This window comes from Coenobita brevimanus, chromosome 16 (assembly GCF_032717465.1).
Source record: "Coenobita brevimanus isolate Jiangsu-jjx chromosome 16, ASM3271746v2, whole genome shotgun sequence".
NCBI lineage: Eukaryota > Metazoa > Arthropoda > Malacostraca > Decapoda > Coenobitidae > Coenobita > Coenobita brevimanus.
In genome coordinates, this window is record NC_136969.1 from 6,736,655 (window position 1) to 6,750,839 (window position 14,185).

Sequence of the window (14,185 nt, forward strand, 5' to 3'; positions counted from 1 at the left end):
GATGAAAGGGAAAGAGTTTACCTAGGCAGAGTGTAAGCACTGAAGCACAGTTCTTGAGGACAATAGGAGGTACCTATCAGGCCCATATGCTTTGTTAGTATTGAGGCCAGTGAGGGCAAAAAGTATATCAGCTGAAGAAATTTTAATGTCAGTCATGAGGATGCCAGAGAGGAGAAGGTATGGCGGAACAGCGCCGGAATCGTTTGAAGTAGAATTGGAGGAGAAAGTCTAGGCAAGGAGTTCTGCATTTTGCAGTAGAAGAAACATCAACAGAACCATCAGATCGCAAGACAGGAGGAAGAGAGGATGAAATAAAGTTGTTGGAACGGCTGTTGGCAAGGTGCCAGAAGCGAGTTGGAGAACTGAGAGCATTAAGTACGAATGATTTTATTTTTCGCAAAGTAGAGAAGGGGCTTGGAAAGCTTCTGGGCAGAGACATGATACAGATGAGATTCAGGGTTCAGGGGTAGGTTGGGTCTGATACCTTTTGTAGGCTCTCTCCTTGTTGTGGACAGCATTATTTTGAACAATCATGATTAAGCCATTTTTTTTTTTTTGTATGTGTGTACATTAATCACTTAACAAGAAAAAGGAATATATGGTTCCATGCCCGGGAGAATAATCTCCATAATGCATGCGTCATACACTGATGGCTCTCAACCATGGGAGCAATAATCGTTCCAGGAAAAAACAAAAAAGTACTGCCTGAAGGACTCTAAATCAGCAGCTCCAAAATGCCAAAGCCGCTGCTTCTTAGGAGGGTCCACAGGCCTTACTGGAGTAATAGGTCAGGTTAATATAAAAAGGTTGTGCTCGAAGGAGCCCAACAGAGAGAAAAGATTAACAAAGTAAGAAGTCAGGTATGTTGTAACTCTCTTCAGGGGAGTTAGGGATATGGGTAGGATGCTGTACTGTTGCTCCAGGTCATTTTGGAATGAAAAGATGTAGGCTTGTTCACCAAGTGGATCAGCAAATGGAGAAGTGAGCCAAGAGTGTGGTGAACATTACAGTCACTTAGAATGGAGATTATGGTCTGTGTATGATTTCATGGTGATGTGTTTCACAGTGCTCTGTAACCTATAAAAATAACTTGATTAAACTGAAACATTGAAATTTACACATTTTCATCATATAAATAATTATCCTAGTCATAGAAGCAAAGCCATGCTCATTCATATACTTCACAAGGCATCCAGTCATTAAATCATGCATAAGAAATGGTCCGTCTGTCAAAATTTATTTTTTATATGTAAACGCCCATCAAATTGAGCTGATTTAATGAAATTAAATTATAAAAAGCAGATTTCCAAATACTCTAATAGGTCTATGGCTATTATAACAGTAATAAATAAAGATATTCTGGGACTCTCCCTGCGATAACACACACTACCAAACGCATACACACTGCAGAGTTCATGTAAGCAAAGCTTACGCTCCTCTTCCATTGTGTGCAAAGGAACACTTATCATTGTCCATCTGTATACTTGTAGATAACATACAGAAACAAAAGAACGTATGGGCAGAATTTTCCAGACTTTGCTGCCCCAGACCAGTTCAAGCCGTCTGACAGCTGAGGAAACTAAGTCTGGATCAGAATATGTAACACCGTATAAAACTAAACAAATTTTGTACACACTTATGAATACATACACACGTTCATATTGCACACACAATATTATAAAAACGCACATAATCTCTTTCTCTGTCTCTCTGTCTCTCTCTCTCTCTCTCTCTCTCTCTCTCTCCAACTTACGTGTAGGACCATGAGAAAGAAGTCCACGGTGAAGGTGATAGCCACTACGGGGTTCATTGTCAACTGAAAGTGAGAAGAAAGACTGTTAGGTACCTAGGGGAACACAAGAGGAATAGGAAAACGCTTTTACTTTCAACACACTGAAGACAAAAGTTGTGACTGTGTGAATGAAATTGTATGAAAAAAAAAAAAAATAGTGGTACATGTGGAGAAGGGAAAGGGCAAATTATGATGAGCTAAACTGAGGTCATTCAGATTCAAACGGCCGTTTATCTTGTCCTCTGGCGCCACGAAGACATGTTACAGGAGTTGGTTCTCGGGCAGATACGTCAGAGTATTAATGAGACATGGACAAGGAGTCATGAATAAGTATTTAAAGTTAATTTTTAATTACCTTAGATATACAAGTTGATATGACTATATAATTAAACAAGTAGCATTTAATTGCCTTAATAAATTATAGAGTAAATGTCAGAGCGTCCGTCAGGAACGCAGTAACTGCAATATGTATGCAGTACCTATTCCGTTCGGAACCACACACACCACAAAGCCAGTCAGGAGACAGGACGTGTGTGCTGGGCATTCCCCAGGTCCTGTTCTCCCCACTTACTGTTTTTTTAATCAGCCCATACCCCACTGACCGGGCTAATGTATGGCCCGGCCTGCACTATATGTGCAGGAAATCTTTCAACGAACGAACGAACGTTCGGAACGCACATGGACTTTGTGCATGGTCATGAAATATATGGACGTGTATGCTTTCTCTCCTCTAACTGCAGGGTTGCTCCACTGGCACTGGGTATGTTTTCTCTGTAAGGTGCTTTCTGATGGTAGGCTAGCAAGTACACATTTTCCTCCCTTCCCTGTTTAGAGATGCAATAGGTGTTTGTATTTATTTACTGAGGTTGCCTTTGTTTAGTGGAGAAGTATCTAGAGAAGGGAAGGAAAGTGTATGCTGCCTTCATGGACTTGGAGAAAGCTTATGACAGAATAGATAGGCAAGGTTTGTGGAAGGTATTAAGAATATATGGAGTGGAGGGAAAATTGTTGAGTGCTGTGAAGAGTATGTACGAGGGAGCTAGGGTTACGGTGCGAGTGGATGGTGAGCTGAGTGAGTTCTTTGATCTCAATGTGGGACTGAAACAGGGTTGTGTGATGTCTCCATGGCTGTTTAATATATACATGGATGGAGTTGTAAAGGAGGTGCAGGGTAGGGCAATGGATGTGGGGGTGGCTCTATTGAATGAGGGTGAGATTTGGAAGCTTCCGGTGTTGCTGTTTGCTGATGATACAGTACTGTTGAGTGAAGATGAATGGGAGCTGCAAGGTTTGGTGAATGAAAATGGGACAGTGTGTAGGAGGAGGAATCTGAAAGTTAATGTAAACAAAAGTAAAGTTATGGTGTTTGAGAGGAATGAAGTCACAGAGTGTGCAGTGAGGTTGGATGGTGAGGATATGGAGAATGTGAGTGCATTCAAGTACTTGGGTAGTGTGATGAGTAAGGATGGAACTTTGGGGGATGAAGTGCGTGAAAGGGTACAGCAGGCAAGGAAGGTTGTTGGTACACTGAAAGCAGTGATGAGAAATAAGGAGGTGAGTATGGAAGTTAAGAAGTCACTGCATGATAGTATTGTGATCCATACCCTGATGTATGGAAGCGAGACATGGACCTTGCAAGAGGGGAACAAGTCAAGAGTGAGAGCAGTGGAAATGAGTTACTTGAGAGGAGCATGTGGAGTGACGTGGAGGGACATGTTGACGAATGAAGAAGTGAAGGAACGCTGTGGGGTGGATGTGGATGTGGTTGAGAAGATTAGGAGAAATACACTGAGATGGTTTGGACATGTGAAGAGAATGGAGAATGGAAGACTGACTAAGAGGGTGTATGTAGGTGAGGTGGGAGGAGGGAGAGGGAGAGGTAGACCGAGGATGAGGTGGAGGGATGGAGTTGAGAGGTATATGAGGAAGGGGGGGGTGAGTTGGGGGGAGGGTAGTCAAATGGTGGGTGACAGAGCAACTTGGAGGCGTTTTGTCTGCGGCCACCCTTTGCGGGATTAGGGTGTCGGGCTATAGATAGATAGATAGCCTTTGCTTACTCAGCTCTGGAATGATCCCCTCACTCATCGCTGCAGGGTGTGAACTGACAGTCGCGGCCTCCCTAGAGTGGGTTGAGAAGGTAATCTCAACCATATTTCACCACAGCTGTCTTTTCCTTGCTGGTTTTCTCCTTCTTTCCACTTCTACAGCAAAGGGAGGTGGTTACTATGGCAGACTCACCTGCTGCCTCTGACGGAGTGACTGATACACGGACTGACTGCCCCCACGTTGAACGGCCTTAGACTAGTACCCCACCTGATGTCCTGTTAATAATGCTTTGTTTGATACCCTCCATACAGTTGGGTCTACTTCCTTGGCCAGTCAAACTTCTTTCATTATCATGAAGGGGACTGATGGCTGTGCTGGTGAGGTGAACTAGTTGAAAAACTTGCTAATGCGGACGTCCTAGTAAAAACTGCCAACTCCTTCCAAGTTCAGGACTTGCTTAAACTGCACAAGTTTCAATATTATGTCAACTCAAGGATCCTGTCTTCCATTAAGTACTGCAAAGTTATTATCACCTGTAAGGACCTCATGGTTGTAGAAGGAACGAGATAATACGTGAACTTGCTCAGCAAGATGCAGGGGCGTAGCCAGAAAGTTCACAAGTGGGGGGCAGTAGAAAGATGTCTATAGATTCTTGAGGTGCTGTGAGGCGATCAAACCGAGCCTCTGCAGCGGGGCGGTTTGGGGGGACACTGTGAGCCCCACCAGGAAAATTTTCGATAATTAAGTACTTTTAGGGGTTTCTAAGGCCTATGAGAAGTAGATTGTAGCACCAGTCGAGCAGGGCAGTACTCACAAGGTGTATGGAAAGTTGATTACAGGGAGAGCTGGAGCTCCAGTTTCATCAGCCCTCGGGACTTGTTCCTGACCATCCTCCCTTGCTGAAATTTTTCAGTGTTTCAGTAACACAGACAGTAGGGCAACATGCTCTCCAATACAAATTTCAATATCTGTTAACACCAGTCTACATGCACAGGACACAATACACTTCCTTTAAAAAAAAAAATGGCACATGATAACCAAGCCTCAGAGTCCCCGGGGGGGGGGGGACAATAAATGCCCCCATACGCCCCTCTCCCAGGGACGACTAAACGAGATGCCTGGAACCACTGTCTGACTCACTTCTTCATTTTTGCAACATTCGCGACCTTTCCTCAAACTTTCTCTCTGTCGCGTACCACCTCTCCTTCTCTAAACCTCACCTTCTCTTCCTGACAGAGACCCAGCTGTCTGAATCAACTGACAGCAAACCCTTTCCTATTTCCTCCTTCTTTCTATATACTCATTTCAAAGCCAAAGGTGGCTGTTGTGTATATGTACGCAACGACTTATCTTGCTCTCATGTTCCTGAACTTGATTCTTCTGAATTCTCTACTCTCTGGCTTCGGCTTTCCTGCCATTCACTAACTAAATATATCTGTGCTGTTTACTTATCTCCTGATTCTACTGACTATCAAAATTTCTTCAACTATCTTACTTCTATGTTGGAACACATTCTATCCATTTCTCTTTTCTATGAAATCTCCATTCTAGATTTCAATGTTCACCACCACCTTTGGCTTTCCTCTCCTTTCACTGATCTACCTGATGAATAAGCCTACATCTTTTCTATCATTAATGACCTAGAGCAGCTTGTACAGCACTCTACCCATATCCCTTACTGCTTTGGAGAGACCTCCAACATACTTGACCTTACCTACAACCAATCCTTCTGCTTACACTGTTAATCTTTCCTCTCAATTAGACTCCTCCAATCACAACCTTATTACTTTGACCTGTCCTATCGCTCCGGTACAGCCTGTGTACTCTCCAAAGAAACCTCAACTGTGGCACTTTGGAGCAGCGGATTGGGAGGCCCTCAGGCAGTACTTCTTTGATTTTCCTTGGAATGATTATTGTTTCCATGGCCAGGAGCCATCTGAGTGTGCCTTGCTCATTATGGAGGTTATTCTTTCGGGCATGGAAGCATACTTTGCCTTCTCATATCTTTTGACTAATGCAAGAAAGCCTTGCTTTTATCACGCTTGTTCTAATGCTGCCCACAACAAGGAGAGGGCCTATAAAAGGTACCAGAGCCAACCCACCCCTGAATCACATCTTGTTTATGTTTCTGCTCGGAATCATGCTAAGTCTTTTCTTCGCTCTGCTAAAAATAATTTCATCCATACTAAATGCTCTCAGCTCTCCAACTCGAATTCTTCCCGCTCCTTCTGGCACCTTGCCAGAAACCTTTCTAACAACTTTACCTCATCATCCTTCTCTCCTATTTTCTACTCTGATGGCTCTGTAGTTATTTCTTCTACTGATAAAGCAGATCTCTTTGCTCGGACTTTCTCTTACAGTTCCACCTTAGACGATTCCGGTGCTGTTCCTCACTTCCCCCTCTGACTTCCTCATGGCTGACATTAAAATTTCTTCACCTGATGTATTTTCTGCCATCACTTGCCTTAATACTAACAAGGCATAAGGGCCTGATGAAGTCCCTCCTGTTGTCCTCAAGAACTGTGCTTCTGTGCTTACACCCTGCCTAGGTAAACCCTTTTGCCATTGTCTTTCAACTTGTACCTTCCCTTCTTGCTGGAAGTTAGCTTTCATTCAGCCAGTCCCAAAGAAGGGTGACTGTTCCCAACTCTCTATTGTCCAATTGCTTTAACATCCTGTGTCTCAAAAGTTTTCGAGTCAGTTCTTAACAGGAAAATTTTAAAGCGTCTTTCCCATCACAATCTTCTTTCTGATCGTCAGTATGGGTTCTGTCAGGGATGACCCACTATGGAATATCTCAAATTTGTTGTATGCTGATGATGCAGTACTGCTTGCAAGTACTGGACGAGAACTTGGTAGGCTAGTGCAGAGTTTTGCTGATGTCTGTAAGTGTGCCGGTCTTTTTTTGACCTTTTTTTTTTTTTTTAATTAAAATGATAGTCATTGATGTGAAATCAACGAATTTCACCATTCAAATAGTCACTGAAATGGGATTTATTGAGTCCTGCATACTCGTATACAGATATTTCCGCTCTCTCACCGTTTTCTATGTAACGTAGACTCAGATATTTATGCTGGGAAGGTATAGCAGTGTTCAGTACACTTTTCTGGTTACTTAATACTTCAACATCTGTCACAATTTGCTTCTCTCTCTCACTCTGAATGCATTGTCTTACACTTACTTGACGATTGGTACAACCTGACTTCACTATGTACAGTCCTGGCACTTACAAGAAGGTATTTACAACTTGACTTCACTATGTATGGTTCTTACACTTACAAGAAAGTATTTACAACTTGATTTAACTATGTTTAGTCCCTGCACTTACATGGAAATATTTACAACATGCCCTCATTATGTACAAAACGGGGTGAGGCTCACAGGCAGAGTGAGGCAAAGCGAGGATGAGGGGGGGGGAGCAAGTGGGTGTATGGCCTTGACCGCCTGGGCCATGATAGAGGAACAGTTAACATACATGCCTGCCAATTTTTACCCGCGAATCTAGAAAAATGCAGTCACAGTGAATGTTTTAATTTTAAGTCGTTTTTAAACGGCATTGACACTGACTGCAGATTTTTCTCAGACCATTTTAAAGCGTCACTGGCATGCAGCAGGTTAAGGGACAAAACTTTCCGTGCCAAATTGCTCCATAACACAACATCAGTTATTTTTATAGATGAAACAAGGTTCCTCAGAGAAGTGTGCTTGGTCTCACTTTTATTATTATTATGAACAATGATAAATTTAATCAGCTCCAGTCCCAAGTAATCTTAACTCACTCAGTACTGACGACTGTGCAATATGGCACTCTTCCTATAGTGCACAATTTTCGGCTAGGTGGATTCAAGTGGCCTTTGATTCCATCAACCAGTGGGCCTTGGAGTGGGGATTTAAGTTTTCCATCCCTATGTGTGCTGCTGTAGTTTTTAACACCCGTAATGTTCTTGATTTGCATTTGACTTTGGATAATCAGGCGGTACCATTTCAAAGGTCTGTCTAATTTCTGGGTTTCCATTTTGATTGGAGATTGAACTTTAAGTATTGTGTTAACAGTTTAATGGCTCCTTGCAATAAACCATTAAATGTCCTAAAGTGCCTACTGGGTACTGCTTGGGGAGCCAACAGAAAATCCTGACAAATAGTGGTGTACCAGTTCCTTACGAGGTCTAAGGTGGATCATGGCTCACATGTATATGGGTTGGTATCTGATGTCACAGTGAGGAGACTGGATGTGTTGCAGAATAAATGTTGGCAAATGCATCTTGGAGCTTAAGGTGTACACGTGTAACTTGAATGGAAGTATAGGCGAATGCACCTCCCTTCTGTACTCGACAAGACCACCGAATTTTATCATACAGAATTCGAATCTTCAGAAAATCTGGCACTGACCATGTGGCCTGTACCCTCATGCGTCAACAACACCATATCATCTGGGGGAGTTCGTCAGCTTTCACCTCCACTTACTGACTCAGTAGCTTGGTGTGGGGCTCAGTGACTGTGACAAGTGGGTGTTTAAAAATAAAGCACCTTGGGAGTCATGTAACTTCACTGTTGGTGTTACATGATTGCCAGCGGAGTTCCACCACTTGTTCTGTAACATCATTGTGCATCATATGAGGTCCACCAATTGTACACCAATGGCTCCAAGTCGAGTCAATGCATGGGTGCTACTTTGTGGCTGGCAGAATGTGCCCTCAGGTTTTGGTGTCCAACTAATACTTCCGTGTTTACTTCCGAATTTTAAGCTATTGACAAAGCCATAGACTACGCTCTCAACTCAAGGCATGAGTCATTTGTGATATTATCATGTTCTAAGACATTTCTTTAGGCCTTTGCTTCTTGCACTACTGTCTGTAATAAGATCCAGGATGCATCACTAATAAATGCATTCGTCCAACAAGTCATTCACGCTGATCTGGGTGCCTGATCATTGTCATATCTATGACAACGAGCAGGCTGGCTTACATGCAAAGTCAGCTGTAGAACTCGAGGAGACTTGTTGGCTTTCCTAGTGATCTATAGTCGAGTCTCTTTCTCGGAAACAGTCCTATACATCTTCTGTGGCAAGGTCAGTAGATTAGACTGAATATTCCAACCAGCAAGCCCCTCCATGTTTAGTGGGATAATGAAAATCTTTGCAGTCTCCTGGAAGAAAAAATATTGGCCCGATTGCGTTTAAACTGCACACGTCTCACCAACATGTCGCCATTTAATGAAAAACTATTCTCTCCACACTGTGACATCTGTGGTGCTGTGTTATATATCGGTCATATCATCCTGCACTGTCGGCAGTTTATTCGTGAATGTGCTTCATTTATAATTTACTATGACACAGCAGACAATCCATTCACCATTTCAACCATCTTGGGTGATAGGGATCTTGTTATAACTGATAAATTGGTGGCTTTCTTGAGGGAGACTGGATTCATCAGAGTGATGTGACCTTTTTTAGTGTTTGGTTACGGTTTGTTATATATATATATATATATATATATATATATATATATATATATATATATATATATATATATATATATATATATATATAGAGAGAGAGAGAGAGAGAGAGAGAGAGAGAGAGAGAGATCATCATCATCATCATCATCATCATCATCATCATCATCAGCCATAACTAGTCCACTGCTGAACAAAGGCCTCCCCCAACCTTTTCCACGAATTCCTTGACTGAGCCAATCTTTGCCACGTTTTCCCTGTAAATTTCTCTATCTCATCTCTCCATCTCCTGACTGGCCTTTTTCTGCTACACTTACAATCTCTTGGTATCCAGTTTGTCAGCCTCTTGCTCCATCGGTTATCCCTTATTCTTGCTATATGGCCTGCCCACCTCCATTTCTGTTTTTTTATAACTTATATAATATCTTTGACTTTAGTCTGCTTTCTCACCCAAGTTGATCTTTTCCTGTTTCTTAAAAATATTCCCAACATTGACCTTTCCAATGCTCTCTGAGAACGGATTAACCCATTGGATCCCAGAGTTGCTGGAAGAGGCATTGTTCTGGGAGGGTACTAAGCGTATCGCCCTCTGCCTATCGGCTCATAGTCGCGAAGCTCAGTGGTCCCTACCCGGGTGTTCCCCACTGTATTTAGTTGTGAAAATTCCCAGTTCTGTCCAGTACTGTGGACACTGGGCTCCAATGGGTTAATTTATTTTCCATCGATTTTGTCAGTTTCCAGGTCTCACAACCATACGTCATAACTGGAATTATACATTCGTTATATACTTTTCATTTCATACAAACTGGCAAGCTACTTTTCATAATGTCTCTATGTTTACCGAAAGCTTTCCATCCAATTGTAATGCGTCTTTTTATTTCGCTATAATGATCGTTTGTTAATTTTAGTATTTGTCCCAAGTAGTTGTACTCCTCAACTTCTTCAAGAATTTCATCGCTTATTCTTATGACGCTCTTTGGTGTTTGTGGATTAAACATTACTTTAGTTTTACTCAGGTTCATCTTCAGTCCTACTTTCAGACTTTCTCTGTTCAGGTCATTTAACATTTCTTGCAATGCCTCCGCTGTTTCTGAGATTAGGACAATGTCATCTGCAAATCTTAAATGGTTTAGCTTTTCTCCATCTATGTTCACTCCTTTATTTTCCCAGTCTAACTTTCTGAAAAAACTTTCTAGGCATGCTGTAAATAATTTTGGTGAAATTGTATCTCCCTGACGCACGCCCTTCTCAATCTTAATTTTTTCCGAGTCCTTATATAATTTAACTGTTGCAGTTCCCTCTTTATATATGTTTTCGAGCAGTTTTACAATGTTCTCATTCACTCCTTGTTCTCGTAGTGAATTTATAATCGCTATCTGCCCCACTGAATCAAAAGCCTTTTCGGAATCAGCAAAACCTAAGCACAGTGGTTTATTATATTCTGTAGTTTTCTCAATTAGCTGATTCACTGTATGTAGATGATCGATGGTTGAATACCCGCTTCGGAATCCTGCCTGTTTACGAGGTTGGTTTTCCTCCAAAACTGTTGTTATTCTGTTCGTAAGGACTTTAGTGAAGAGTTTGTAAATGACTGATAATAATCTAATGGGTCGATAGTTACTAAGATCTTTTGAGTCACCTTTTTTGTAGAGTAAAATAACTATTGCATTACACCATGTTTTGGGAATTTTCTTCTGTTTGATACAGTGGGTAAATATGTGAACAAACCTGTTTTGTACTTCTACTCCTGCATCCAGCAGTAAATCTGTTACTATTCAATCTTCTCCCGGAGCCTTCCCTCTTTTCATATTTTTAAGAGAAATATTTACTTCGTCTGGTGTTACCTCAGGTATTTCATTTTTGTAACTGAAAAGTTAGCTGTTGGTACTACTGTCTTTGATGCATAGAGTTCTTTGTAAAATTCTTCAACCTTTTCACGATCTTATCTCGGCATTTAATGATTTCACTGTTTTCTTCTTTCAGTTATGTCATTTGTTGCTTTCCTCGCGCCATTTTACTTCGGGCCTGTTTCAGACTTTTTCCATTTTTGATGGTTTCTTTGATCTGATCCATGTTTCTCTTTCTTTTTTCTTCTCTTTGTCTTTTGCTGATAAACTTAATTAATTCCGTTCGTTCTATTTCGTCTTTCTTTGTTTTTACTTCCCTTTCTCTTCGCTTTTTCATAACCTTGAGTGTCTTTTCTGAATATTTCTTGGCTTAGGTTGTATTAGGTTTTCCTACTACCTCCGCTGATGCTCTTAGCACTTTTGTTAGTCTTTCATTCAGCTCATCAATGTCACACTCAGGATTACTTAGAGCATGAAATTTGTTCCTTATTTCCAACTAAAAGGCTGCTTTGTTTTCGTTTATTAATATTGGGCATATCTTTATCTATTACCCCTGGGGGTAGTTTTTTTTTTTTTTCAAGAATACTCCCCCAGTATCCCTGCTTGTCGTAAAAGGCGACTAAAAGGGTTGGCGGAGGGTTAGTGCCCCTCCCCGGAAAACAACTACCTAAAAAAAACAAAAAAACAATAAGCCTCGTTCAAGGACTGACCAAACGATGACGACCAAGGACCGGACAAAGGACATGGTTATTGGAACCTGGAATGTAAGGGGAGCGAATGATGAGGTGAAAGAGAGTGAGATTGTCGAGATGCTTGAGGGTGCGAAAGTGGATGTATGTGGAATAATTGAAACAAAATGGAGAGGAGAAAATGTGAGAGAATGGGAGTATGGATGGGGTATATGTGCAGGAGTAGGTGAGAATGAGAGGGCAAAGGAAGGAGTATGTATAATTGTGAGTAAAAGATGGAAGAGGAGCATAAGACAGTATGGATCAGTTGGGTCAAGGATTGTGTGGGTAAAATTGAGAGCTGGAATACAAATGTGGGCGATTGTGTGTGTGTATGCGCCAACGCAAGATCGTGCTAGAAGAGTGAGAGGAGAGTTCTGGACAAATGTAGAAGTGTGCATGGATAAGTTTGGAAGGAATGAGAGAGTGTTTTTGATTGGCGATATGAATGGTAAAGTTGGGAATGTGAAGGTGGATGGAATAGTTGGTGAGTGGGGTGTGCCTGCTGAGATAGATGAGAATGGGAGTGCATTAGTGGACATTTGTGCTGGGAGGGGGTTGGTGATAACCAATACCCTCTTCAGGCATAAAATGATCCACAGGTATACATGGCGAGTGATGAAAAGGGTGGGTGGTGAACTGAATGAAAGGAAGGCAATGATTGATTATGTGTGTGTGGATGAAAGGATGCGAAGATGTGTAATGGATGCAAGAGTTTATAGAGGTTGGGAGAGTGGACTTTCTGACCACTACTTGGTGGTGGCCAGAATTAGAATTCAAGTAAGATGGAGGAACAGAAGAAGGGAAAGACGAGAGGAAGGAGTAGTCGCAAGGAGAGTGGAAAGGTTACAAGAGGATGAGAAAATGGCAGAGTATAAGAGAGAAGTGGAGGAACGATTGGGCAAATATGAAATGGAGCAGATGGGAGACGTGGAAGGTGTGTGTAGGATATTTACAGAAGAAATATGTGCAGCATGTGATGTGGTGTGTGGAAGGAAGAGAAGACGGAGGGGGGTGCAAGGAACAGCGTGGTGGACTGAAGAGGTGAAACAGGCTGTGGCACAAAAGAAGAAAGCATACAATGAATGGATGAGAAATAGGGGCGTGGAAGAAGTTGAGAGGCGGAAGAGAGAGTTATATGTAGAAAGAAAGAGAGAGGTGAAAAGATTAGTAAGAGAGAGTAAGAAGAGAGTGGATGAGGAATTTGGAAGGAATTTGAGTGTAAAGTGGAGGGACTGTAAGAAAATGTTCTGGAAAGAGGTGAAAAGAGTAAGACAGGGTGGATGTGAAGTTAGCAGGGGAGTGAAAGATAAAAATGGTAGATTACTAGCTGAGAAGGGAGAAAAAGTGAGCAGATGGAGAGAACACTTTAAGGATTTGTTGAACGTAGAGGATGGAAGTAATGCGAGTATAAGTGGCTGGGGAATGGCTGGGAGAAGGAGGGAGGTGAGAAGACAGGAAGAAATCAGTAGGATAGAAGTTGTGGAAGCAATGAAGAAAGTTAAATCGGGGAAAGCCCCAGGAATTGATGGAGTGTGTGGTGAAATGCTGAAGCATGGGAGAGAGATAGTAGTAGAATGGATGTGGAAGATGTGCAGATTGGCCTAGGAGGAAGGTAGACTCCCGGAGGATTGGAAGTCAGGTATAATTATTCCCTTGTACAAAGGAAAAGGGGAAAATGAAGTGTGTCGTAATCATAGGGGCATTTGTCTTCTTAGTATAATAGGAAAAGTGTATGGTAGGATACTTATTGACAGAGTTAGAGAAAGAACAGAGAAATTAGTTGGAGATGAACAGGGAGGCTTTAGGAAGGGAAGAGGTTGTGTAGATCAGATATTCATTCTTACATCTTTAGTGGAAAAGTTTCTAGAGAAGGAAAAGAAGTTGTATGCGGCTTTCATGGATTTGGAGAAAGCATATGACAGGGTGGATAGACAAGGATTGTGGAAAGTGTTAAGAATATATGGAGTAGATGGGAAGTTGTTGAATGCTGTGAACAGTATGTACGATGGTGCGAAGGCTGCAGTGCGTGTGGATGGTGAACTAAGTGAATTTTTCTCTTTGAAAGTTTGGTTGAAACAGGGATGTGTCATGTATCCATGGTGGTTCAATCTGTACATGGATGGGGTAATAAAAGAGGTACAAGGTAGGGTAGTGGATGTTGGAGTGGCCCTGGTGAGAGAGGATAGTGTTTGGAAACTCCCTGTACTATTGTCTACAGATGATACTGTGTTGTTGAGTGAAGACGAAGGGGAGCTGCAAGGCTTGGTGGATGAGTTTGTGAGAGTGTGTAAGAAATGGAATCTAAAGGTGAATG

At 41.9% G+C, this 14,185-nt stretch overlaps 1 protein-coding gene across 1 annotated transcript in view; it reads right to left on the reverse strand.

Moving 5' to 3' along the window:
• LOC145390944 (uncharacterized) overlaps positions 1 to 14,185 on the reverse strand; it is a 188,675-nt gene that overhangs the window by 14,726 nt on the left and 159,764 nt on the right. The window contains exon 3 of the mRNA XM_080265681.1: positions 1,754 to 1,816. Coding sequence (XP_080121807.1) covers positions 1,754 to 1,816 — 63 coding nt within the window. The remainder of the gene's footprint in view (positions 1 to 1,753; positions 1,817 to 14,185) is intronic.